The 26381-nt window shown below is 32.9% G+C and overlaps 3 protein-coding genes across 4 annotated transcripts; 1 reads left to right on the top strand and 2 right to left on the bottom strand.

Moving 5' to 3' along the window:
• Positions 1–914: 914 nt before the first annotated feature.
• LOC125818358 (uncharacterized) lies at positions 915–1842 on the bottom strand. The gene is given in 3 exon segments (XM_049497881.1): positions 915–1354; positions 1357–1443; positions 1764–1842. Coding segments are annotated over 3 exon segments (606 nt in total).
• A 13905-nt stretch (positions 1843–15747) lies between these two features.
• On the top strand, positions 15748–20020 carry LOC125818227 (uncharacterized). Of its 2 annotated transcripts, XM_049497774.1 has the most exons (4): positions 15748–16038; positions 16157–16277; positions 17815–18000; positions 19756–20020. In XM_049497774.1, the coding sequence occupies exons 1-3, from the start codon at positions 15748–15750 to the stop codon at positions 17985–17987; spliced, it is 585 nt and encodes a 194-aa protein (XP_049353731.1). In that variant the 3' UTR covers positions 17988–18000; positions 19756–20020. The 2 variants fall into 2 exon arrangements, with proteins under 2 accessions (XP_049353731.1, XP_049353730.1); XM_049497773.1 differs by lacking the exon at positions 19756–20020 and having other exon boundaries at positions 17815–18087.
• Positions 19036–23337, bottom strand: LOC125818195 (serine carboxypeptidase-like). Its single transcript, XM_049497740.1, has 8 exons — positions 22982–23337; positions 21949–22117; positions 20852–20971; positions 20582–20725; positions 20341–20491; positions 20146–20234; positions 19771–20032; positions 19036–19431 (listed from the first exon to the last, which is right to left on the bottom strand). The coding sequence occupies exons 1-8, from the start codon at positions 23329–23331 to the stop codon at positions 19211–19213; spliced, it is 1506 nt and encodes a 501-aa protein (XP_049353697.1). The 5' UTR covers positions 23332–23337; the 3' UTR covers positions 19036–19210.
• Positions 23338–26381: the final 3044 nt, after the last annotated feature.

The raw sequence follows: 26381 nt of genomic DNA, 5'->3' as shown, positions 1-26381 counted from the left end.
AGTTATCTAAATTATTTCTCTTGAACTTTTAATTTTTGTTCTTGCTAGTTGTTTACCAAGAATTGATAAAAATTATTTAATTAAAGTGCAAAACAACTTCATAAATATGTGTTAAAATTGGATTATTATGCCTTTATAAATTTGTTTAAAATCATTTGAATGTATCATATTCATTATTTATTTCAGAAAAGAGTACATGGCCAAACACATTATAGAAGGTGATCCATGTCTTATGAGTAAAGCATACATACAAAATGAAAAAAATATATTCATTCAATCCTTTCATATGCAAAAGAACAAAAGTTAAAGATTGTTTGAGTTCAACAGAGGCAGAGGCCAAACACAATAGATCAATAAAAACTGTTGAACATCTTGGAATGTTTGAGTTGAGCTTTCAAAAAAGGCATGTAATTTAGCAAGTTGTAGAATCTGACACTCTGATTTACTAGCTTAATTTCAGCTCGAAATCGTCAAGTTCTAAAAATTCATTAATCCAATCATCGCACTCGTTCAAGGAATAATCGTTTAAACTTGGTAAATTAGCTACAGAAGGAACTTCTGGTGGTTGAGGTATGTCCTCCTTGAAATAATTCATGACATCCGCAGAGAAGTTACTTGAATTTAACACATTGGAATGATGTTCCTCGTTGGAAGTAACTGATTGAACAACCGGAGCTTGTCGTTTTTGGGATCGATATTTCTATATAAGATGAAAAATATTTAGAAAATTTGACAAAATCTTGAATCATAAATGTTTTTTTCATACTTGGATACCTTAAGACGGTAGGTGAGACATTCCTTAGTCAAATCTTGCACACACATCCTCTCCAACACATTTTTAGGACCAGCTAAATCAACATGGTAAGACAAATAACAAGAATTTAATAGTAAATTTCTGAACATTCAAAAAATGTCTAGTTAAGATTTTCCTTAACCAACATTCTTATTTTTTCTACTTCTCTCTGTCGGGATAAAAACAAAGTCTTTGAACACTTACCTTTGTCTCCTAACTCGCGAACAACCTCGTCTAATTTCTTCTCAAGCTCTACTGTACTTATTTTTGAAAGCAAAGAATGATCCTCCTCTTTTTCCGAAGGACCACTACGTTTAACTTGTGCTTCCTCTTTTGTACTTCTCATTCTCTTAGACCTTTTTGCCTCATCTTTTTCTATTAAAGAATCTACCGCTTGATCTTGATAAGTCTCAGAGCAATTTGCTATGCTTTTTTCCTTTTTGTCTTGCATTTTCTTAGAACAAGATGTGTTGTCCATTACATAAACTTGATTAGCCTTGTAGTGTTGTGATTTTTCATTTGCCTTGTTATTGTGCCACTTCACATGCTTCTATACATCCTGAGTTTCATTGATGAAATGAGCGACTTCTTAAAAATAAAGCATATCCCTTGTGTTGGTGCTTCTTTTATCATTTCGATTGTCACCTCTGGAGACATCACTAAGCCAAAAATAATAAATCAGAACAAAATATTAATTAAATAAGGTATCTAGAATTGTGGGGAGAAGTTAGATGTTCAAATTTATATACACCACTTTTGTAAGGAACTTATATAAATATTGAATTTGACAAATATATATATAAACTACAAGTAACACTAATGTGTTAAGAAGTCAATTTTTTTATATTATTCTTATAGTAGATAAAGTTCAATAATGTTGTGTTATATTAACACGTTTAAATACACTTTTGAATTAATGAATAGCACACACTAAACCAAGCAAAATAATAAAAATTTTGAGGAAATGGTCTTACAAATAATAGGTTTGTCTTTGATGAATTGAGTGAACTTGATGAATTCAAGGTAGTCCATTTCAAACATGTTGGCATCCACCATGACCAAGTCGAATTGGTTGATATGTTCTCGGAGAATGGATAGAGCTATAGTTGCTTGTTCGATTGCAGTTACTATAAACAAAAATCAAGCTCAGAAAATGTCACAAAAAATATGTATGTTGTGGGATATTTTCATAATAGTCAGTGATACACCTTCCATTTCCTTTATGTTATTACACAGATAAAGGTAGTATTAATTGACTAATAATATTACATTAGAAGTATAGAAAGAAATATTTGATTGATGCTAGGTGACTAATATCATTCAAGTCTTTGATAAGTTAATTAATTTAATCTCGTTGCCTAAGAATCCAACTGATTCTTTTCCAATTAAAGTACAATTCAGCTAGGATGTTGATAAATTTGACGATTAAATGAATATATTTTCATATGGTCTGATATATTGATAACCTTTTACACTTGACAATAAATTTTATTTAGATATTTAAAACACAATATGCTTTGATTGAACATTTAAACAAATGATAAAGTGTTTTTGTTAGACAATTCAAATTAAAAAATTTAGAAAAATCTTATGTTCTCAAACATCCATTACATAGATTATTTAATGACATAATTTAACTAGTCACATCCATTTGTTATGTTCTCAAGCATCATAAACAAAAATTTCAACCATTAATTTATTAAAACAACAACAAATCTAACAAGCTTATTAAGCACTGTTGTAATTTATTAACCTATATCTGCACTTAGTCATACATGACTGAAACACATATTAAAATTTACTAGAAGTTTTAGTCATGTGAATCTCTTCTTTTTTTTTTTGCCAATAATAAAATAATTTTCTTCTTCGAATTTAAACACTCAAATCTACCCAAAAAAAAAAAATTAACTTCAATCTATAAATTTCATGTATCTTACAAAACAAACTCCAGTAAGCAATTTTACATAAATTCACTTCTTTAACTATAGACTATAAGTACAGATTTACCTAGAAGATCCAACAAAAATTAGGGGGGAAAGGCTCTAATACATAGGAGAGAAAACTAAAAGAGACATAAAATTACTGTACCTTTAAAGGAATGTTCTTCAAGAATTGTTTCTATATTTGATAAAGAAGTTGTATCAGGATCAACCAAGAGAATTCTGAGGCCAACATAAGCCAAAGGAACATCAACATTACGAATTATTTTATACTATATTAATATGTGATGTACTTAAATAAAAAGAAAACATGGTCATTGATGATTAATTCATACCGTCGATCTCAAATTGCTTTAGATTAGATGTAGTAATAGCAGTTGTTGTTGTATTGTTTTCCTTGTAGTATATTCATACTGCTAGTGGCAAAGTCATGAATTTTAATTGGAGTGCTCCCAGTTTAATATATGTGTATAAATTAGTAATAGTATTTGATCTATATACACTATATAATATTTCGATACAATATTAAACTGACAATGTTTCGGTGGTTGTAGCTCTAGTTTCACATTTACTTATTACTTTTTTAAAAGGAAAAGGGAAAATGTAAAAGTACCCCCATAGACTATTACCGAAATCCTAGAGACACCTTAACTAAACCAAGGTCCTATTATGTCACGCCCCAAACTAAAGAAGGCGTGATTGGCACTCGACACCTTATGCAATCGAGTTAGCCACTGAAACATACCAATTGACTCAACTGAGGGCCTAGAAGGTTGGGCAACATAACATCTAGAATACTACGACTGGACCCTTAATGTCATAACCTGAATATCGATAAGTCATATAGACGAAGGTAGACAAGCCAAAGATAATAAGGTACTAGCTAGCCGACAAGGCTGCAAATGAAAATATATATACACACACATACATATCTATACATGCTAAGCCTATGTGGCTGGAAGCTGTAGAAAGAAACCCAGAATAATGTGTCCACAATAGCCTCTATGAGTGACATAAGCACTGGTCGGAACAAGGCCCGAATTATACCTAAACTGTACAATAAAAGTAACATCTTATGGAAGCTCCAGGAAGAAGTGGAGCTTACTAACTTACAGCTGAACCCCGAATCCTAGCCGAGGGGTCAATTAGAATCCCTACCTGGACCTGCACGCACGAAACAAAAATACGTTCCCAGGCAATGGGACGTCAGTACGAATAAAAATGTACTGGTATGTAAGGCAGAAAATAGAATAATAAATAGTTGCTATAAAAGGGTAATAAAGATACCACCTGAAACAGAAACTCTGATAGCCTTCATGGCTGACATCCTACCTTATATAATTTAAATATGCATGGTATGCTCGCATAATCGTATGTCGTGAATACATATATATAGATGCAAATGCATGTCATACCCAACCAAGTGCTAGCAATAGTGGTGCCTCCCGGTAGTGAACCGGGATCATATTCGCCAACTTGTGGCCATATGTGTCTCATACGTATAAATATAGGCAATAGGTCTCATACCTTCCGATTATAGCTCGGAAGTAGAATGCATAGCATGTAATGTCATGGATCCGTAATGCATTTGTTACCTGAATCATGTTGCCAATTTGGCTCATTGGTACTCTTGTCCTCATAATCTCGTAATCACTTTCGTATCACATGTAAATATCTCGTGAAACTTATATTCTTGTAGATTAAACTGGAACACTTAACTTGGATTTATAAAGGAAACTTAAACTTGAGGATGTTCATAAATAGCTTAAAGTTCTTCACTTAGTATCTATATATGTTTCCTTAGTGGTTTGTAAAAGAAAGTATTTCAGAAAAACTCGTACTTTAGTAGTTTAAACCTACAATTTATATTTAAGGGAGATCAACGTTTTATTTTAAAGTTTTCAAAAATATAAATTAGCGAGGAAGGAGGACTGATTTCAAATTCATATTGTTCATCTCTAATCTTTTTAAGTTACTACACCTAAAGAAGAATAAAAATATGTACACATGGACATATAGTCAAGAGAATCAACAAAATGACATAATGACGCCAAATACCCTATCTAACCGAACGAGTGGAATAGCAACATAATGGAGTCACAAAAATACACCAGCTGCAATATCAATGCCTTTCACCAAAGGTCTTTCTAGTAATAGAGTAGTAAAACAATATAGTGCTTAGCCTTAACATACCTCGATTTTGGGTCTTGTTGTATCAATATGGATTGTACCCCTTCCTTACAGTATGTAGTCTACAGAAAATCATGTCACACAACCATTACAGGTAGAATATTAACACGTCAGGGTCAAAGTAGCAATTTAGAACTCACTAGCAGAGTAACTAGCTAGCCAAACCATTTTTAAATGTATGCTTCATTACCTTCTCTTCTCCAAATTACAACCTTAAATTAATGACATAACATAAATTTTTGCAGCAGCTATTAACAAGTGGAGGCCTACGCAATAGTCAACAAAAACCAAATAGAGTATGCATGCACAACAATTAAACCTCCGTGTATCGCCACACCCCTCTTTTCCAACCCAAAATAACCCTAACCAAATCCTAACCACGAGTCTTCAAACCATTTAAGCCATAAAAAAATATGTACAATACAGTCCTATAATTGTTCAACATAACCATAATAACTTGAACTCACTGCTTCCAATCATCATCCTATACGTTCGTCCAATAATTACGTTTGTAATCATGTCTTTCTCTTCATATGCAATAAGAGCTTAAAACGACAAAACCTTTGCTTAAACTTGATGGAACTTGCAGTAAATTAACATGTCTTGTCAATAACAAACAGTCTCCTTAAACGCAAGACGTTGAATCATGAAGAAACAATTTAAAAATTGCAATGCAATAATAGAACCAACGTTACACTAATTTATGTTACAATTAAATATCCATCTATACTTCTTCTTCTCTTCCAAACTCATATCAAAAAGAACCACACACATACAAAGCATTTCCAAAAAAATTCCAGCAACAACAATATCAGAAAATACTTCAAAACAGCCCAACATCACGTAACTGTCCAAATACAATTTTTTTCCAGCCGTCTACTCATGTTCTTGCTTATATAGCATCGGTATAACTTGGACTCACTCAGTAAAATGAAGGGTGAGAATTATTACCTCCAAACAGCAACAACACCACATAAAAAATGAGACTCCTTCACCATGAAGAATCCTTCAAATCACAACCAACGAGGAGGAAAGAAGTAACACAATCTCTATGAACGTTCCGAGGGTGAAACCACGTTGAAATATTGTAAATCTTTGCTTGGATGATAGGGGAACCTTTACAGAGGATTTAGGATTGTTTTCTTCTTATTTTGGTCGAAAAAAATGAGACAAAACGAAGGGAAATCTGATATTATAAAGCTAAACTGACATAGGGGCTAGGGGTCCACCTTCACGTGCTTGCTTGTACAGTCTCACTAAAGTCTGAATATCTCTCAATTCTGAAGTCGTATGAACAAATGGTTTAGTGCATTGGAAAGTAGACTCGTACACCTTCGATTTCATATAATGGGATTATTCTAAAGCTTTATAGATTGGGAGAAAAGCTCTGATACATTTAACCCAATTTTCAGAAAATTTATCAAAGAAACTTACTCTAATTTTTGCCGACATTTTATTTCTCGACTTACTTGACTTCAAAACTTAACTTACGATCATTGGGGGACTATATCACCTTATAAAACATCCTTATTAGCATATAAGACACTCTTTGTCTTATCCCCAAAGGTAACGATTAACTTAAACGTTTCGAACGGGCGGGGTTGTTAGAATAGATATTCTTTAACTCGAACTTGTTTAAGGACATCCTTGACCTGTAACGTTAGTCTAATTCTTTGGTCTTTTACCTCCCCTTTGCAAACTTATTCTCCTGAAATGATACACCAAGTCATATAAGCATCATACACTCATGCAATGATACACATATTATGCGAAAGAACCACGGGGTCTCACATATTACCCCACTAACCCATTTTTTTTTGTAATTTTGTATACCTTTTCGGCTTACGCGGCATCCAAATATCTCTCACGCGCTTGAACTGCATGGAGTCACGGAATGTGCCACGTAAGCCAAAAGGTGTACAAAATTATATAAAAAATGAGTTCGGGGGGTTAATAGGATCTTAGTTTAGTTAAGGTGTGTCTCTGGGAGGTACTTATGTCATATCCCAAAGGAAAAAGAAGAAAAAGTTGAAGATTGAAACATTGAGTAAAATTTTAATTCACTTTCAAGCCTCTAAATATGAAGTTATCTCCCTCTATGGTTTCTTTTAATATACATGCTATATTAAATAGTATTCAATTCCTTTATATCTCATAGTTTTCATTCTTCTGAAATATTTAATTAGATAATTGAAGAATTACTTTCTCTATATGGACCTCATAATTTAACTATGTTGCTCGAATCCTTCAAACTATATACTGTCGCGTTCACATAAGATCCTCTAAAAAAATGATTGCCTTAATTTTTTCTTATTTTATTCTTTATTTGTTCGCTCCATTTTAGGGTGTGACGTGATTGACATCCGACTTTAAGTATTAATCTAGTGAACCTTAAACCTAGTAATAGATAGGTAAACTAATTGAGCTATTTGAATTTAAATAGAAATTTTGTCATTTTTTTGAAATTTCTTGAGTTTGTACTGCATTTACTTCGGTCTGGTGTTGCCCCAAGGTCACATTTCTGAAATGCGTGTTCATCATATTTTGCATGAAAGAAATTTGGGCAGTCAGTATAGTTACCGCATCAACTTCCAATATCCTGACAGTCTTTTGTACCATAATTAAGTCTCAGGACTTCACTTTTCAATTTTGCGGTTTTCCCAAATGGAAAGAATCTGATCAAAAACATTCGAGAAAGATTATCCCAAGTTGTGATTGAGTTTGTTGGCTCTGATGACAACCACTGCCTTTCTTCTCTCATGGTGAAAATGGAAACAAAGTCAGCCTCACATAGTCAGAAGATACCCAGTTGGAATATATGTGTCACTGATTTCCAAGAAATTCTAGATATGCACTTGAGGATCTTCATTAGGGAATCTAGTGTATTGCCCAGTAGTGTGTATCAGTTGCACTATGTTCTATTTAAACTCGAATCTACCCCTAAGAGGTGGTTTCCGTATGCTGGAAGTAACATTGGTGGTGAGTGGGATTGTCATGTAACAAACTATCATTGATGTCATCTCTGTTAGGGTTTTGCCCTGATTTTCTTACCATAATTTAAGATTTATTTTTCCTTAAAGAAAAAATAAAACATTACCATAAATGTTTTTACTTTTCTTGAAAGGAAAATATAATATTCTTTCATATTTGGTTTATTCTCTCCTTTTAGGACTCTTTTTCTAGTAAGAAAAGGTTTTAGGACTCTATAAATATAGGTTTGTTTCTTCTAACACAAAACAATAACATCCACAATGTAGTCGTTTAAGAGTCTTGTTTATGGGGAGATTTATTCTCTCTAAAGTTTCAATGTTTTTCTTTATATTAGTTTTGATATAATAATATTTTGATTTTTTAGTATAAGTTTTTGTTATCTGATTTATCAACTATAGGATTTGCAAATTGTAAGCTTCCGCATGACTCTAATCACCCTTCAGAACCCAACATTGATGTCATGTAACAAACTATCATTGATGTCATCTCTACTAGTGCTTTGTCTTCAACCAGTTTAACCTGAGGGAAAGGGTACTGCAGAGCCGCTTTCCATCTCTGGTACGATAAGTATCGTTCAAACTCTACAAACGGCTCCACAAGTTATTCGTCATTAACTAGTGTAACTTTTTGAGTTGCCTGCAAAAAAAAAAAAACTAAGATCAAGTTATCAACCCTTAACACTGAAAATATATAGATTAAGAAAAATTAAATATGGACTAACTCTAAAGTCCCCGGTAGTGGCATCAAAAACTTATTGCTCCCAAATGTACAGTGTAATGTCTCATTTCTTGAGAAATTGTTTTTATTTGTGAAATGACCATTTTGTTGAAAAAATGATTCTAATATCTCAAAAAGAAGTATTCATAATATTGTCTAGGTGCATCTTTCTTATCTTGTTTATGAGTATTAAATATACATTTATTGTGATTGAATGCCTAGCCTTGATTAGCCACAATTCCATAATATTTTCCACCATTGAAAGCCATATTTTGGCAGTTGACTTTCAGGTTTAAGCATTCCCATTATCATCTTTTATGACCCATTAATCCTCTTATTATTGTCTTGAATTTACTGCAAACATTTGGGAGAATGAACTTAACTCATTTCCTATAAATGATTTGCTTCTTGGTTCATGTAAAGGAAGAAGGAAAGGAAGAAGTTGAAGAGAGATTTTCCTTTCTCCTTTGTCCATGTTTCATGTGCTGGATTTTCTTTCTATTGTGTATCTTTGTTAGTTTTTGGCTCCTAGTTTTGTACTAGAAGAGCTTGTTGAATCTTGGGGGATACACATATATAGGGTGAAATATCCTTTAGGACAATGTCTTTCGACAACACCTCAAGCTATAAGAATTTCCTATAGGTGTTATTGGTGAAGTACAAGCTTTGGTGAATTCGGTACAAGTGTTCGTAATGAAGGTATTTTTCGTAAGAATTACAACACATTTTACCCTTCTCCTTAGAGTTTTTCATGCTTAGTTTGTGTTGCGAGAATGGTACGTGTGGTCCCTAATGCGATCGGGTGAGATTTTGAGCCTTTTGATTTTAATTATTTTGATATAGTTGACTTTGGTAAATATTTTGGGATCTAAGCATCGAATGGTGATTCTATCACTTCCATTGCATCAGGAACATCGAGTTTGATCTAGTCTGCTACTTTCAAGTTTCAAACGATGAAACGAGCACAATTGTCCTTGTAATGAAAATGCTTTTCTCTGAAACTCGGACTTTTGATAAGAGAATAACAGTGCTTGCACAAATATTTGAAATGCAAGAGTTTATTCCACATGCAACCTCAATAGAATATCAACTATTAGTCTTCTGGTAAAACACAATGATTATTTAACTCCATTTCTCATAACGTCTCTTGTTATTAGATACAAATATGGCATATCTTTTCTTGTCATTATATCAATACATGATATGTCATCTCTTGTCATCATATCCATATAGGATATTTCATGCAAAGAGTGGTAATACTGATAATTTCTTATAGGCAATTGTTGCACCATATGTCCTTGTGATGATAAATTATACTGATCATGATACTAACAGACTGCTTTTCATTTAGCTCATTAGTCAATATAGAGTTATCATCATCCTTCACTAGCAATTTCATAAAAGAAAAATTTGATGTCACAGACCTTAATATTCTTTGCATGTTCTATCTCTCTTCATAAACTTATTTTCCTTTTCTTTTAGCATTATTGGCGCTCCTAGAACCAATAATGCTAAGAAAAAAAGGAAAAGAAGTTTATGGAGAGCGTCAGAACATGCAGAGAACATCAGTGTCTGCAACGTCAAATTTCATTTTTATGAAATTGTACGTGAAGGATGAAGATATCTCCACACTGACTAATGAGATAAATGAAAATAGTCAGTTAGTACTCATGATTAGTACGATTTATCACCTAAAAGAAAGATAGTGCAATAATTACCCATATAAAGTTATTAGTATAACACCTCTTTGCACGAAATATTCTATATGGATCTGATGACAAGAGACGATATATCATATATGGATATGATGACAAGAGAAGATATATCATATATGTATATGATGACAAGAGACGTTATGAGAATTAATTAAGCATCGTTCTTTATCAGAAGATCTAGTAGTTGATATTCTATTAAGATTGCCTCTAAAAACACTCTTGCACGTTTCAAATGTGTGTGCAAGCATTGGTGTGCTTTCATCAAAAATCTGAATTTCATAGAAAAGCATTTTCTTCACAAGAACAATTGTGCACGTCTTCTCGTTTGCAACTTGAAAGTATCAGAGGAAGAACACACCTTGTTGTATTCTCCTTGCTTCTTGAAAAAATAGTTTCGAGTGTATGTGAGAAATGAAAGCACAAAGAGAGGAATTCCCCTTTGAGTCTTGAGATATAGTGAAAAAATGAGGAGAAAATATGTCTATATTTATAGGACTACAAAATCTTCATATGAGAAAAGTGGTCAACAATGTAGCACTCTTATTTAATTTCTTACTAATTATATTATGGCAGTGGAAAAGTAGGAAAAGAATAACGACAAAAAACATCAATTTAAAAGATTGAGGATTTTCTTTTTAAATCTTCTTCTTTAATAGTAAGAACTATAATATGAATAAAAAAAGATTTTATCAATCTAGGAAAAATTACAAATATATTCCAAGTCAAGTAAAGTTGTTGTAATAGATAACTCAATGTAATATTTCAAATTAAGTAGAATATACATTATAGATTGAAAATAAATTTTGAATGCTATAAGTTAACACTTTTGTCGGTTAAAATGTACTAAAAATGGTCAAAATGCCCCTAAACTATGTGAAATAAACAAAAATGTCTCCCATTTATACTTTGGTCATAAGTGCCCTACTGGCAATACTTTGGTCCAAAAATGCTCTTGTCATTAATAGTTTGGTCCAAAAATGTCCCTATTGTTACTAAATGGATCAAAACTTCCCTTTTTTGAGTAAGTACATTATCACTTTTCTTTTTAAACACTTCTTGTTTCTAATAAAAATATTACTTTCAAAAACTCCTATTCTTATTTTCTTTTTTGAACCACTTTAACTAATGAAATTGTAAGAAATCATTTTTTTTCTTCTTAATCTCATATTATCAATTATAATAGAATAACTTGTTAATTTTTTTGCTGTTAAAAGAAGAAAATAACTTCAAGTACCCTTTTAACAGATCAGAGTAAATTCATCACTATTTTTTATTTAGATAACGATAAAAAATATTTTTCGTGTGTGTTAGTCATGAATTTTTTTATTTATGAATTTCAGTCACTTTTTTTCCAAAACTTTTACAGGAACCTCGTAATGACCTGAGAAATAATATGTATAGTCTCATAATGATCCACACTATATTTTTTTTAGTATTTAGGGGTCACTTAACAAAAATTAGACAATTTTCTCAGTTTTTTATCTGTATTAGTCAATGAATTTTTTGGTGATATGGTTTTCCGACACCTTTTTTTCAAAACATTTACAGGACCTTCCGTAATGACATGGGGGAACAATACGTATAGCCTCATGATCCACGTCATTTTTTAAGCATTTAGGAGACACTCAATAGAAATTAGGCAATTTTCTCAGTTTTTCGTGCGTGTTAGTCAATGAATTTTTTGGTGAATTTTCGGACACTTTTTTTAAAACCTTTATAGGACCCTATGTTGACCCGGGGGAACAATACGTAAAGCCTCAAAATGATCCCTACCAATTTTTTAGCATTTGGGGCCACTCAACTGGAATTAAGCGATTTTTTTTTTCGTACGTGTTAGTCAACGAATTTTTTGGTGATATAATGTCCAACACATTTTTTGCAAAATATTTATAAGAACCTTTGTATTTACCTAGGGGAACGATATGTATAGCCTCATTATGATCCACACTATTATTTTAGCATTTAGGGGTCTTTCAATAGGAATTAAACGATTTTCTCATATTTTTTTCGTGTGTTAGTCAATAAATTTTTTTGTGATATAATTTTCGGGCATTTTGTTTTCCAAAACCTTTAGAGGACCCTCCATAATAATTTCAGAGAACTATACGGATAACCCTGTCATTATCCGCCATTTTTTTAGCTTTTAGGGGTCATTCAACATGATTATGGTAATTTTTCACAGTTTTTTGTGTGTATTAGTCAATGAATTTATTGATGGTTTTCGGACACTTTTTATCTAAAAATTTTACGGGAACATCTGAAATGACTTGGGGAAACAATATGTATAGCTTCACCAGAATCCACACTATTTTTTAGCATTTAGGGCCAGACAATAAGAATTAGACGATTTTTTCAGTTTTCCATGTGAGTTAATCAATAAAAATTTTGGTGACATGTTTTTCATACTTTTTTTTCAAAACCTTTATAGGACCCTCCATAATGACCTAAGGGAACAATATGTATAGCATCACAATGATCCACGTCATTTTCTTAGCATTTAAGGGCCACTAAAGAGGAATTAGGCGATTTTCTCGATTGTTCGTGTCTGTTAGTCAAATAATTTTTTGATGATACGATTTTTAGACACTTTTTTCCAAATCTTTTACAGGACCTTCCATAATAATCTTGGGAATAATATGTATAGCCTCACCATTATCCACGTCATTTTTTGGCCTATCAAATGGGAATGATGGAGTCGATCCATAAATTTTCATTTTTTTTGGTAAAGTAATTAAATGATATTAGAAAGCATCAACAAGATGCAAAGTCACAAAGCACAATGTACAAGAAAGCTGCTCCAAACAGAAATATATGGAGCTAGCTTGGCAAAAACTTGAGAAACGGTCAAAAGGGCCCTACTACTCTATTGTACTAGAGGTAGAGAACTAACAAAATCCAAAAAGTTATCCACACTGTTTACAATGGCAAAAAAAATGTCAACTAAATAAACTAACTAGACATTATTTGGCCTTGAGTGCGCAAAAAGAGGTTGATACTCCTTCAAAACATCTGTTGTTTCTCTCCTTCCATAAGTTCTAAAAAATTATTGTTGGGATCATTCTCCAGATCTTTCTGATGGATTTGTCAAGTCTCCACAATATCCAGCTGGCATAGGCATCCTTGATAGTGTAGGGCATTACCCATTGTAGGCCAATCATAGAGTAGAAAAAATGCCATAGGCTAGCTGCTGCAGGGCAGTGCAAAAAAAAGTAATTAACACTCTCATTGGTCTGCTTGCACATGACACATCTGTTGATAAGGATAACACCTTTTTCCGGAGATTATCTTGTGTTAGGCTTGCTTCCTTCAGGGCTGTCCAGGTGAAACAAGATACTCTGAGAGGCTGCCTAGTTTTCCATACATGTTTCCAAGGCCAAAATTGAAGAATGCCATTCTAGGAGCTCATGGTTTTGTAGCATTTTTTCATAGTGTAAGCCTACTCCTTAGAATTACCCCAAAGAATCCTATCTTGATCTTCAACCACCAGTGTAGTGCTTTCCAAAGTTTCTAAGAGGTAAAGGATGTCATTGATCTCCCAATCCTGAAAGTTCCTTCTAAAAATAGGAGCCCAGAAGTTGTTGTCTCTGTACTGGGCTATAGTTGTTTCTTTGTTGGAGGCAATTTGGAACAAGGAGGGGAAAGAGCCTTTTAGCATAGAGTTCCCAAGCCATTTGTCTTGCCAAAATCTGATCTTGAGTCCATTACCAGCTTTGAAGAATACTTCCTGGAAGAAATCATCTTGGAAACTACTTCTATGTTTCCAGACCCCAACACCATGGGGTTCATTGCTTTCCTTTGGACACCAGTGATCTTGAATGTCATATTTAGCCTTGATGACGTCTCTCCAAAACCCAGCCTCAGTTTGTCCATACCTCTAGAGCTACTTCATGAGTAGACTGTTATTATGAAGTTTGAGATTCTTGATTCCTAGGCCTCTTTGAGTCTTAGGCTGAGTAATTGATTGTCATTTAACAAGAGAGTACTTGTGAGTGAGGTTGTTGCCTTCCTACAAAAATCTCTTTCTGAGTCTATCCATTGCTTTAGAATTGAACCTGGTATTGGAAATAAAGACATACAGTATGTAGGAATACTATCTAGGACATTATTGATAAGAATGAGCCTACCAACCATGAAGAGGTATTGCATTTTCCACGTGGCTAAAGTATCCATTTTTTCAATAACTTCATTCCAGATTCTAGAGGATTTGAAACTTGCCCCAGGGGAAGGCCTAAATAGGTGGTAGGTAATGACCTAGTTTTGCAACTACGTATGCTAGCAAGTTCCTCTAGATTGGCCGCCTGATTTACTAGATATATCACACTTTTGAGCTTGTTAATATGGAGTTCAGAGATGGCTTCAAAAACTATGAGAGTGGTGTTGATATTGGAGACCTGCTACCTGTCAGCTCCACAAAAAATGAGAGTGGCATCTGCATAGAGTAGGTGAGAGACATTGACAGTGGTGGTTGGATTTGCTGCCTACTTGGAATCCTTGAATCCATTGGAGTTCTTTAGCCTTAGTTAACAACTGAGATAGCCCTTCCATTGCAAGAATGAATAGAAAAGGAAAGAGTGGATCGCCCTGCCTCAACCCTTTTTTAGTAGAGAAAAATCCAATTGGACTTCTGTTGATCAGAACTGAGAACTTTACTGTTGAAATGCAAAAGAATATCCATTTTATCCACCTACTACCAAAGCCCATTTATTTCAGAATGTTGATTAGATAAGCCCAGTTGAGCTGGTCAAAGGCTTTCTCTATATCCAGTTTGCATAAGATCCCAGACTCGCCACTTTTCATTCTCCAGTCTAGCACTTCGTTAGCAATCAAGGATGCATCTGTCTATTCTTTAGGAATGCACTTTGCTGCCCTGAGACTAGAGAATTCATCACATTTTTCATCCTCTCTGCTAGGACTTTAGCCAACAACTTATACACTACCTATGAGGCTTATAGGTCTATAGTTTCTAAGCTCCACAACACCTTTCTTCTTTGGAATTAGAGCAATAAAAGAGGCATTGCAAGATCTCACCATTTGGCAATTCTGGTGAAAGAAATTGAGAGCTGCTAGCATATCATTTTATATCTTTTGACGACATTTCACTCAAAAATTTGAATGAAGATAGTGCATCAAATTATTCACAAATATAACATGATCTTCTTTCCCATAAATCTCACATGTAGAAATTCTGAAAGAGTCGCGACTTCAATTCTTTATAAAATTACATTGAATATATTAAAAACCTATTTTGTGGCAAAAAAAAAATACAATTTTTACCTCTGTTCCTTACCCAACACACTATTCCCTAAGCAAGTTCTTTTTTACTCACAGCATCAATCTTTCACCTTCCACTATACCATTTTCTTGAACAAACTGAATATTTTGAACAAGAAAAACTCCATCAATGAATCCAGAAAGCTCCAATAACAACAGCCAAACAAACCCCAGAAAAAGACCATTAGTAGAAGAACCTAACAATGGCAAACAGCCAATAACACTAAACTCCATGGTGGTAGCCATTGATCACAACAATCTCTTTTACACAGTCTGTTCTATATGTGAAAAAACTCTACCTGACCCTTCTCCAAATACCCATATCCCCAATTCTTCTTCTTCGTCTTCTTCAATACCCTTTTGCAAAAATTGCAACTTTAACTCTGCTTCTTCTGGTTCCAAACGCCTCTTTCGTGTTCTTGTATGTGAATTTTTCTTTTTCTTTTGTGTTGTTATATGCAATTTTGATGCTTTTTTTGTTGGTTTTTGTCAAAGATTTGATTTTTTTTTTGTGGGTGATTTTGGTTTTTTTTTTGCAGATGTCGATAGCTACTGAGAAAAGAGTGGTAGTGGTGATAATGTTTGATAGGGCGGCTAGGGTTTTGTTTGGTTGTTCTGCTGATGAGTTCTTTGATTTTGCCAAGACTCACCCTTTTGCTGGTAACTTTGATTAATCTCCCTTTTTATCTTTTAAAGTTGCACTGATGCATCATTTAGGAGGTGTGTGAGAGGCTGGTTATAGCGGTTTTAAGGAGAGGTAGAAGTAGGCTTAAGAAGAATTAGGGAGGTGATTAGAAAGAACATGACACATATTTTGCTTACTACGCCTTAACCCTACACAAGGAGAGGGAGAAGTAGGCTTAAGAAGGACTAGGGAGGTGATTAGAGAGAGCAGGACACATTTTTTGCTTACTACGACATGACCCTACATAGGAAGGTATGAAAGGCAAGAATTAGGTTAGAAGGGTAGTGAGTAGTCGAGAGGTTGTCTATAGCAGGTTTTAGGAGAGGTAAAAGTATGTTTAAGAAGAACTGAGAAAGGTGATTAGACAAAACATGACATATCTTCAGCTTATTGAAGATTTGGGAAGGTATGGAGGTCAAGTATTAGGCTAGAAGGGTAAGTAATCGAGTGTTGTTGTACTTTTATGTGGTTGAGACATGGGCTAGTCTACTCTCCATCTTCTCATTTAGTAGTATTAGTTAGTATACCCAATGGGATTTTTCATTGGTATGTTGTTGTTGTTGTTGTTACTATTTCCAGCTGCTTATTTTGTATTGTTTCTCTTGCTATTTTGTTATCGTTATTTTCTTTTCAATCTGGCTTTGAATTCACTTCTCTTGAGTGGAGGGTCTATCGGCAACAACCTCTCTACCTCACAAACAAAGGTAGGGGTAAGGTTTGCGTACATCATATCATACCCTCCCCAGACCACACTTGTGGGATTGTTGTTGTTGTATCTTTTATAATTGCATTCCAGTTTGCAGTTTACAATGGCAATTTCACTTATGCTTGAAATAAGTCAACTGCATTGTTTGCAGGATATTTTTGGCTGCTATAATGAGATGCTGTAGAGAATATACTAAAATATAATATGAAAGTCAGTTCCAAAGAAAACTTAGCCATTATTAGAGACAGGTTTGACTGTAGTAGTAAATGAAAAGTCACACTTTTTACACTTGCCTCTGTCATCAGTAAGAGTTATAAATTTTGTTTTCCTTACGCTTTAGGAATTCTATGAAACAAAAAAGAATGAAAGAAGTAGGAGATGATGGGAATGTTTCTGTAGGAATTGAAAATTCTAATGAAATTTACTCTCTGTCCCAATTTATGGCATAACTCTTTTTATTTGGAGATGTCCCAAGATGGTTGGCACTTGGCACTATTTTATTGCCACACGACTTTCTTGACTTTCAAGTATTCTAATTTATTAATCTTATTCAAATTTCATATTTCTGTTGAAATGTTTCTCCATCTTACTAAACTCCAACAATCATTTGATTATTTTCTTCTACTATTGCTAAATGTAATACATAAGTTCAATTAATATCTTAAAATTCTCATGTAAAATGGAACGGAGAGAGTATTTGGTCATGGTCCATGAATTTTTTTCCAAGAATCTTATAATTGCATCTTACAGTGTTTTGCTGGGCCATATGAAGAGGATTCTGACTTATTGAGAATTCTTTTATGCAGCAGCGTCTGCCGGTAATGCTTTGGAGGGAGAGATGCTGAAGATCACCTTGTCCCAACCAAAGAATGGGAATGCACGACATCTACGAGTGGTATCAGTTTTGCCATTGCGGACAGGTTTTCAGCCTGTGATCGAGACCTTGAGGGAACTATATCGAGCAAGAGGCGGTTCATAGCTATTGCATTCAGGTGTTTGTGTGTCAAATGTTCTTTTGAGCAGCCTTAATGTTTGTGTACATCTCCATCGTTCCATTGACAAAAAGAACATGAATGCATCTTTTGTTAAATATTAGTTTTCTCCTTTAAACACTACTGTGAGCTTAGAAGACCATGGGGTCCACTTCCATTATTATAGTTATCTATCTTATGAAAGCTTTAAACGAAATGTGAAATTTAAGTCTTGGGTAGTTTGCTTGATGTGCCATCTAACAAGATCAATAAACATGTGATTCTGTTTCCCATTCAATATGTTCAGTTCAATGAGGATATCTAAGACATAAATAAACAATCTTGATGTAAATGAACTTGTTTAATAGACCGGAAATGCATGGGACAAGTATATGGTTATTCAAATTGGAGAAATTTTCTTCAAGTTTGGTATGTCGAAACTGTCTGTTTCAGAGCCAGAGAAATAGGGGACCTGGATCCTGTGTATCATCTAGGTCTTTATTTAGCTGAATTGGTTGAACATACAGGACCTGTAGGGTATATTTGTTTTTTTTCAAGCTAGTCCAATATTAAGTGTAGAATTTCCTTTAAGTCTGGTATGTCAATGCACAACCTGTACCAGAGTCCGAGGAATCGGGGCATTGTACCAGCTGTTTATTTAAAAGTTTATCCTCTGACTGTGAAAATTTAACTTACGATCCTGCTGCTTGAGTATCACTGCTGAAGGGGTAAAAGTATGAAGTATTTGCAAGTATTGATCAATTCACTTCAGCGTTGAAAGTGTTAGTTACATGTTCTGTTGCTTGGGAAAAAATCAATCTGTTCTCTTCCCCAAGTGTCAAGGCACAGAAAATACGGAAACAACCAGTTCTTAACATCAGTTAAACTAGAATCAAAATTAGTTTTGTCAGTTGTTATATTGAATAGCTTGCCTGTTTATGCCCTTGTCTTATCCCCTGAATACTGTTCGACCACTGTGCTCCTTACAGGTTTGAAATGATTAATTACTTTGACACCGGCGTGATCAACATAATGCAGGATTGGAATAACAAATCATAAGAGTAAACAGTGTGGTTCACTATATGTTATAATGCTTAATCCAATATCTTAGAAGAACAACATTCACTTGAAAGGGTGAAATGTATCTACATGATTTTCTATGTTTTGCTGATATTATAAAGCTGGTAAATTGATAATCTGTTTCAGTATGTGTGGTTCTTAAATGGATTCTTCACAAGTTGCCATGAGTCCACCTCTGAAGCATTTCAAGTGCTGCCTTAGGTTGGTCCATCGGCACCATATGACCTGCATCGTGGACCTTGAGGAACATCAGTGGTCCATACTTCTTTTGAACGCCTTTCTCCTCACCGTCTACTGTGAAAGAAACAGATGGTGCAGCCTCAAAGCCTTTCTGCCCAGACCATTCTACTGCATGCACCCAATTTGAGTTCCCTGTCCATTTCAAGAAACAATAGTTTACTCGACACTGTTTAGATTTATCAGTGTTGTCAAAAGTGTGCTTAAGCCCTTAAGTGAGGCTCAAAACGTGTTGAGCGTTGTGCCTCGCTTAATGTGCGCTTCAGCGTCGTCATCAAGATTCTAAGGCATACTTTTCCTTGCCAATGAGCCTCTTCTGAAGAGGCAACACTAAACAATTGATATTTCACTTTGCCATTCATGCTTATTATTATTAATTTTGGACTAAAGCCTACGCTTTATTTGCACTTAAAACCCCAACGGACCTTTTAGAGTTTTTTTTGCGCTTTTCTTTTATAGGTGAATGAAGCTTACCAATCCAGTTGCAGATAAGGTCATACTCTCCAGCATAAATGAGTAGATTGATACCATCCTCAAGAAGTTGAGGAATACCGACTTCAAGATTCTTCATCCAGTCCTTCATCATCGCCCGATAAACTGAAGAACTACATGAGACAAAATCAATACTGGCGGGAACACCGAGGGCTTCTTTAACTTGGTTATCATTGAGGTAAGTTTCCATTCTCGAGAAGTCATAGCAGAGGCTACCACTGCAGGTCTTCCGGATATCATAGTACTGCAGGTGAAAAAGTCACAAATTCATCAGATTGTTATAAAAACATATTTGCTCGTAGTTATATGACACCCTTGTCTCGTTAGAAAAAACTGAAAGAAGTTGCACGTTCTTACATTTATGTCGCCAGCAATGTCCATTATATTGTCGAAAATGAGTGTGCAATCACTAAATCCCTTCATACATGCATCTTCCCTACCACTTGCTGCCAATATTTTCACACAACATGATGTCAAGAATATCGAGATAATTCGAAGGTTTCTCTTTTTCGAATTTAACTTGTTTTAGTGTTACGTGGGATAAAAACTTACCACAAAGCTTAATTTCTTGTTGACATTTTGGATATAATTTATTTATATCATCGTAGTCTGTTTGATTGATCAATTTCATATCCAAAGAATAGTCAGTGTAAGCTTTATACTGGATTTCTGGGTTGGTGAGGCCATTACCAATAGCAAAACCCTGATCAAAGTAGCATGTAAATATATATAGTCCAACCAAAACAAGTCGAAAAAAACCCCGAAAAACGACTTGTTATAGGAAAGAAAGTACCTTGAGGTTTATGTGAATTCCTTCTTTCTTTATGTTTCCTTGATGAACTCGAGAAGCAAATGCAGGAATATAATGTCCAGCATATGATTCTCCAGTAATGTAGAAATCATTATTTACATACTCAGGATGAGCATTGAAGAAGGCCTATCATATCGTAAAATACATCGTATTGATCAAAATACGGATTAGAGACATCAACAACGATGACATACTCATGTAATCTCACTAGTGGAGTCTGAAAAATATCGAAAAGAGGTGAAGGGAACAAACCTGTAGGAAATCATAAAGGTCATTGCTTACACCAGTTTCATTGTGACGAATGTCACTTTGATCAGAAGTATAACTGAAACCAGTTCCAGTTGGTTGATCAACGTATATAAGGTTTGACACCTGTCGATTCGTAACAAGTAAATGGGAATATTATTTTTCGAGTTTTACTTCTGGACATTGATAGTGTAAAAATTCTTTATACCGGCTATTTTATGAGTAAAATCCTTCTTATTCTTTTTTAAAAAATGGGTGTACTAAGTGCAAATAGTGAAGGGGTGTAAATGTAGGCAAACCTATCCAAACATTAGTGATTCATTTCATGGTTCGAACATGAAATCTATAAATCATACAGAAGTAACTTTGTTGTTGCTCAAAGGCTTTCCGTCAAAATCTTTCTTATTCCGAATTCATGATTCTTTTTAAAACAAAGTGGTTGTTTTTTAATAAAAGACATTTCTATGCATAAAGCATTCTGTGTTTACGAGTTGCAAAGCTCAAATGAAATATATTGTAGTTATGTAGGGTACTCTATCCTAAAGCAAACATCTATTAACCATAAGAAAATAATTAATGGTAAAGTGGAGCTAGAGTTTTCGTTAAGGAGGTTCAAATATATAAAGAAATTGAGAGGATGCAACATCTATTATATATATCGAATTTCCGACACATAAAATATAAATTTTAGTCTTTCAAGTATACAATGTCATTTTCTATTTTTAGAGAACTTTACTTGACCATTAAAAAAAGATTCTTTGACAAAAAGGAAAAAAAAGGGAGAGGATATTAGGTTTTTTATTTCTGTGGAGGCAATTAAATGAAAATAGAGCACTATATAAAATAAAATAAAAATCATATAAGTCAATAACAAGCGTTGAACTACTTTTGATTTCAAGATTTATTTATTTTTTTCTTCTAATTTAAGTCACAACTAATGAATAGAAAAAACAGTCGAAACAGATTAGTTAGTTGGTGAAAAAGAATGACTTTGCATGAATGAAAGAAAAAATAGTTCAATCAATATTAACAAGTTGCTAATATAATAAAAAATCTTGTTAATAATACTAAATATTAAATTAGGAAAAATCCAAAAAATTTACCTTGTCCCAACCAAAATCATTCCAGACAAGAGACATGTTGTTTGATATTTTAAAAGGTCCATTTTCATAAAATAAAGCCAATTCACTGCTGCATCCTGGTCCTCCTGTTAACCATATCACCACGGGATCATTCTTGTTGCTCCTTGATTCAAAGAAAAAATAGAACATCCTAGAATAAAACAACAAAAAAAATTAATAAAACAGTAACCCATGATGAACAAAAAAAAAAAAAAGTCCGATACATAAAGTATGTCGCGTTCGTGTAGGTTTGAGGAAAGATTACACTTTAAGTGGATGTAATGTAAGCTTCATATTAGTGACTTATAGGTCAGAAGAAAATAACTTTAGCGTCACTCTCAGCCATTTGAACAAGAAAAAAAAATCATTATTCTTATTAATAATAGGTCCTGGAGACTTTTTGGTTCATCATGGGGGGAGAGTATTACTCATTCATATAGGGTTCGGAAAAGGATTGCACTCCAAGGGGATTGTAATTTAATCATCCTACCCTTATATGAAGATTAGTACTATATAGGTTGACTTCACGGCTTGAACCAATGATTTATAAGTCAAGTAGATATAACTTATATTGTTACTTCAAGGCCTCCCTTCTGAACAAAAACAAACAAAAAAAAAGGGAAGCTCGGATGTAATATTCCGAGTCCTTTCTTAAGGTCCGGGAAATGATCTCATATTATAAAAGGAGTATAATTTAATCAGTCTACCTTGACACAAATTAAATATTTGTAAGACTGATTCCACGACTTAAATCAATAACCAATAGGTCAAACAAGAATAAAAAAAAAGTGGCAGCTCAGCAGCGAAATATTCCGCACTCATACAAGATTCGAAAAAAACCGTATCCCAACGCATGTAATCTAATCAGTCTACCTTGATACGAATATCAATCACGATAATTCCACGGTCCAAACACGTAACTACAAAAGGTTACATGATGAGAATTTTATCGTTGTTCTAAGGCATCACGAAAGAAAGTTAATAATATATAATGATGAAAGATAATTAATCAAACCTTGCAGCTTTAGTGTGTACAAGAGGAAAATAACCAGCATGATGACCTAAGTCTTGGACAGTGGAACCAGAATCACCAAGATAAGATAAATCCAATTTCTTCTCAAATAATTTATTCTCATAATTGACACTATTGTCCTTTGAAGAAACAATATTAATGTCATGTTTAGGGAACAAATTAAGTTGCCTAATCAATTTTTCACCCATTGTTAATTGAAATTTCTTTGGACTAATATTATCATTACGAGATTGTAAGAAAAAATTGGGTGATAATGAAAGGGCAATTTGGGAACATAAAACAAGAAATATAGCAACAAAGAGAAGAGAGAATAATGAAGATGAAGAAGACATTTTGTTTTTAATTTTGAATGAATAATTATTTGAGTTTTTGAGATTATTTATAAGGAGGGAATATAAGTGTGGAATTGACTATTATTATTTATTATAATTGTGTGAAAGAGGGAGGAAAGTGGGGGAAGAAACATGGGATTTAATGGTTTATTTACTATGCTATTAATTTGGACAATTATCAATTCTTCGTTGGAAAAAATTGGTGCATGAAAAAGGAAATGATATATATTCTATGTTCACATATTTTTGGGGTTTTATTATCTATTTTTATTTAATATATATAATAATATAGAGTTCGATATTTATTTAACATTTATAATCACAATAATATATACAGTGTGGTTTCACAAGTGAACTCTAGAGAGAATAAGTGTACATAGTTATAAAGTAGAGAGACTGATTTTGATTAAACGCAACTCAATTAGAGAATGATATGTATTCCTTATTCACGTCTTTATTCTACTTTTTGGTTTTATCTATTTGTATTTATTATATTATAATTTTACAGAGGGTTCGATATTAATTAGGGATTTGATTAAATTAAAGTAATTTCACATTTTGGGTTATCATCTTAATTCTACATTAGTAAAAATATTTAATACATTGTTTTTCTTAGCCCATTTGGTCCTCAACTATTGTTAATCAATAAACTATATAAATTTGATCATATTTTATATTGAATTTGTATTATTACTTCATATTTTGAGAATAATTAGTTTTAAAAGTAATGTAAATCTTAATTTTTTTTTATATTAAAGAACCAAAATAACATATTTGAATTAATCAAAGATCAAATGTGCTTAGTTATTACTTGTTTTATCTCAATCACTAAAGAATAGTTTACATGATTATTATAGATTGATTTGATTAGTGATAATTAAGGATGTTAAATAATACATAAATGGATATATAATATTTTGAAACTTTGAATATTGAAGGGCAATGTGTACACATTTTTTTTCTTAAATAAGAGCTGTTAATTCCAGTAATTGTAAGAATTATATATTTGGGAAATTAATACTCCTACTATAATTAATAATTTAAGTATGTGGCTTTAGTAAATCCAATTTAGTCACACAATTATATCGTCGTACAAGTGTATGTACTTTAATTAAATGAAAGTAGAAGTACATAACTCTTGCAATTCTCATTTTGTTGTCTATTCGATGTCTGATATTTGTTTAGGGACTCACCTAATCCGAATACGTATTGAGAAGTCGGACTTTGAGCTTCAACTAAATCAGATTAATATCGGAAAGTTTCATTTTATGTTTTAACTAATCAGTATTCATGTAACCTAAATTTATCGAAAAATTTTACTTTGAAATCAGACTAATTTATATTTACGTTGAGATACTCCACTCTGAAACCCGATTAATTCGGAACGCGATAGAAAATGCTACTTTAAAATAAAGCAATCTCTAATAAAAATGATTCTGTAATTAAAATTTAAGAACGAAATATCTGATTAAGGATTAATTAGTGAAACATGGCTCTTAATAAAAGAATACGCAAGGACTGTGTGCCCTTAAAGCAATGAGAAATTAATGTTAAATTATTCTTGATCAAAGAAATTAATACATCATTTAATAAGAAAACTTAAAATATTATACCAGCTTATGTTTCACGTAATATATTCGCATATATTACCTCGTGGCGTAGGGAATATTTTACTTTTAAAATTGAGTTGTTATTTTTTTTATGTGGATTCGAATTAATTTGATTTCAAAGTGAATATTAGATATCGAATAAGAAATCAATACTATAATAGAACAAGAATTAGCACAAACACCTTCTTTCGCAAAACAAAAAATATTATATCGGTCATCTTATTTAACGAACGGACTATTAAGAAATCTTGATAGTTAAAATTATGTAAATATGAAAAATTATTGTATATTTTTTTCTTTTTTTTTTTCTTTTAATGGAGTTGTCAATTATCGATACCTAAGATATGGGGAAATTGACTTGACCTAAAGAAAAAAAAAATAACTTAATTTTGTTTTATTCAAAGAAAAAAGGACTAAAAATAGGGGTCTCAAGTCATATTAAGATTGACGATGAAGTCTAAACAATTCATATTAAGATTGATGAACCAATTAGAATGGCTGAATTGGTTTGGAAGGTGGTTATTCACACGGATTCGGGATCAATCTCCCTCAATGCCTTATGAATCGAGTCTGTCACATATGGCTTGCCTAGTGTAGTTTGCAAGCTATTACACAGTGAAAACTTACCCAATGCGCACACGATACTCACCCGATGGGTTATCCGAGATCCAAAAAAAAAAAACCATATAATGGTCTAATTACAAGTCAATGACTGATTGATTATTATGTCAAAATTACAAGTCTCTATCACTTATAGGATATTCACAAGCACACTCCATATAATGCTTGTCAATTTATTTTTTCATAATAAGAAAACGACAATCTATGATCACTTACCATTTACATAAAAGAAAATATTTTAAATATATATTATTATTTTCAAAACTACGATTAATAATATTGTTTTAATACTAATGAAACAATATTTTAAAATTACAATTACTATAATTGATGATCTCACATAGTATTTTAGTTGAGACTAGAATTTTTGGTTTTATGTGACATCAAAGATATTTTATTTTTTTAATGTTTTTTAGCCTTAGTTCTTTGTGTAATGCACTAAATAACAACTAACATGAGATAAGATATACAGCTGCATAATAAAATCTGAGGAAGTATATGTGGACGTAAAATTAAAGAGATACATATAGTAAATAATGACTAATTTTTATAAAAAAAATATATAACAAGAAAATTGTATTTGCTTTGTGGAATGTCAATGTGGTCCAAAAAAAAAAAAGTGGAACCAAAATATAATTTGGGGATTGTATATTTTTTACTGGATGAAGTCTACAATGATATCGAAGAAAAATACAAAGAAAAAAAAATAAATTCTTGTAGGGAACGTATAGAAACCCCCGACTTATTTATTAGTATACTCATTTTTTTCCTTCTAATGATCGAGAAGTTCGTCTAGGGTCGATAAAAAACATGCACAAC

The sequence above is a fragment of the Solanum verrucosum genome, unplaced genomic scaffold, assembly GCF_900185275.1.
Source record: "Solanum verrucosum unplaced genomic scaffold, falcon-dt-bn FXZP01000253.1, whole genome shotgun sequence".
NCBI classification, from domain to species: domain Eukaryota; kingdom Viridiplantae; phylum Streptophyta; class Magnoliopsida; order Solanales; family Solanaceae; genus Solanum; species Solanum verrucosum.
The sequence above is the reverse complement of the archived record's forward strand: the minus strand, read 5'-3'. Positions and strand labels throughout refer to the sequence as shown.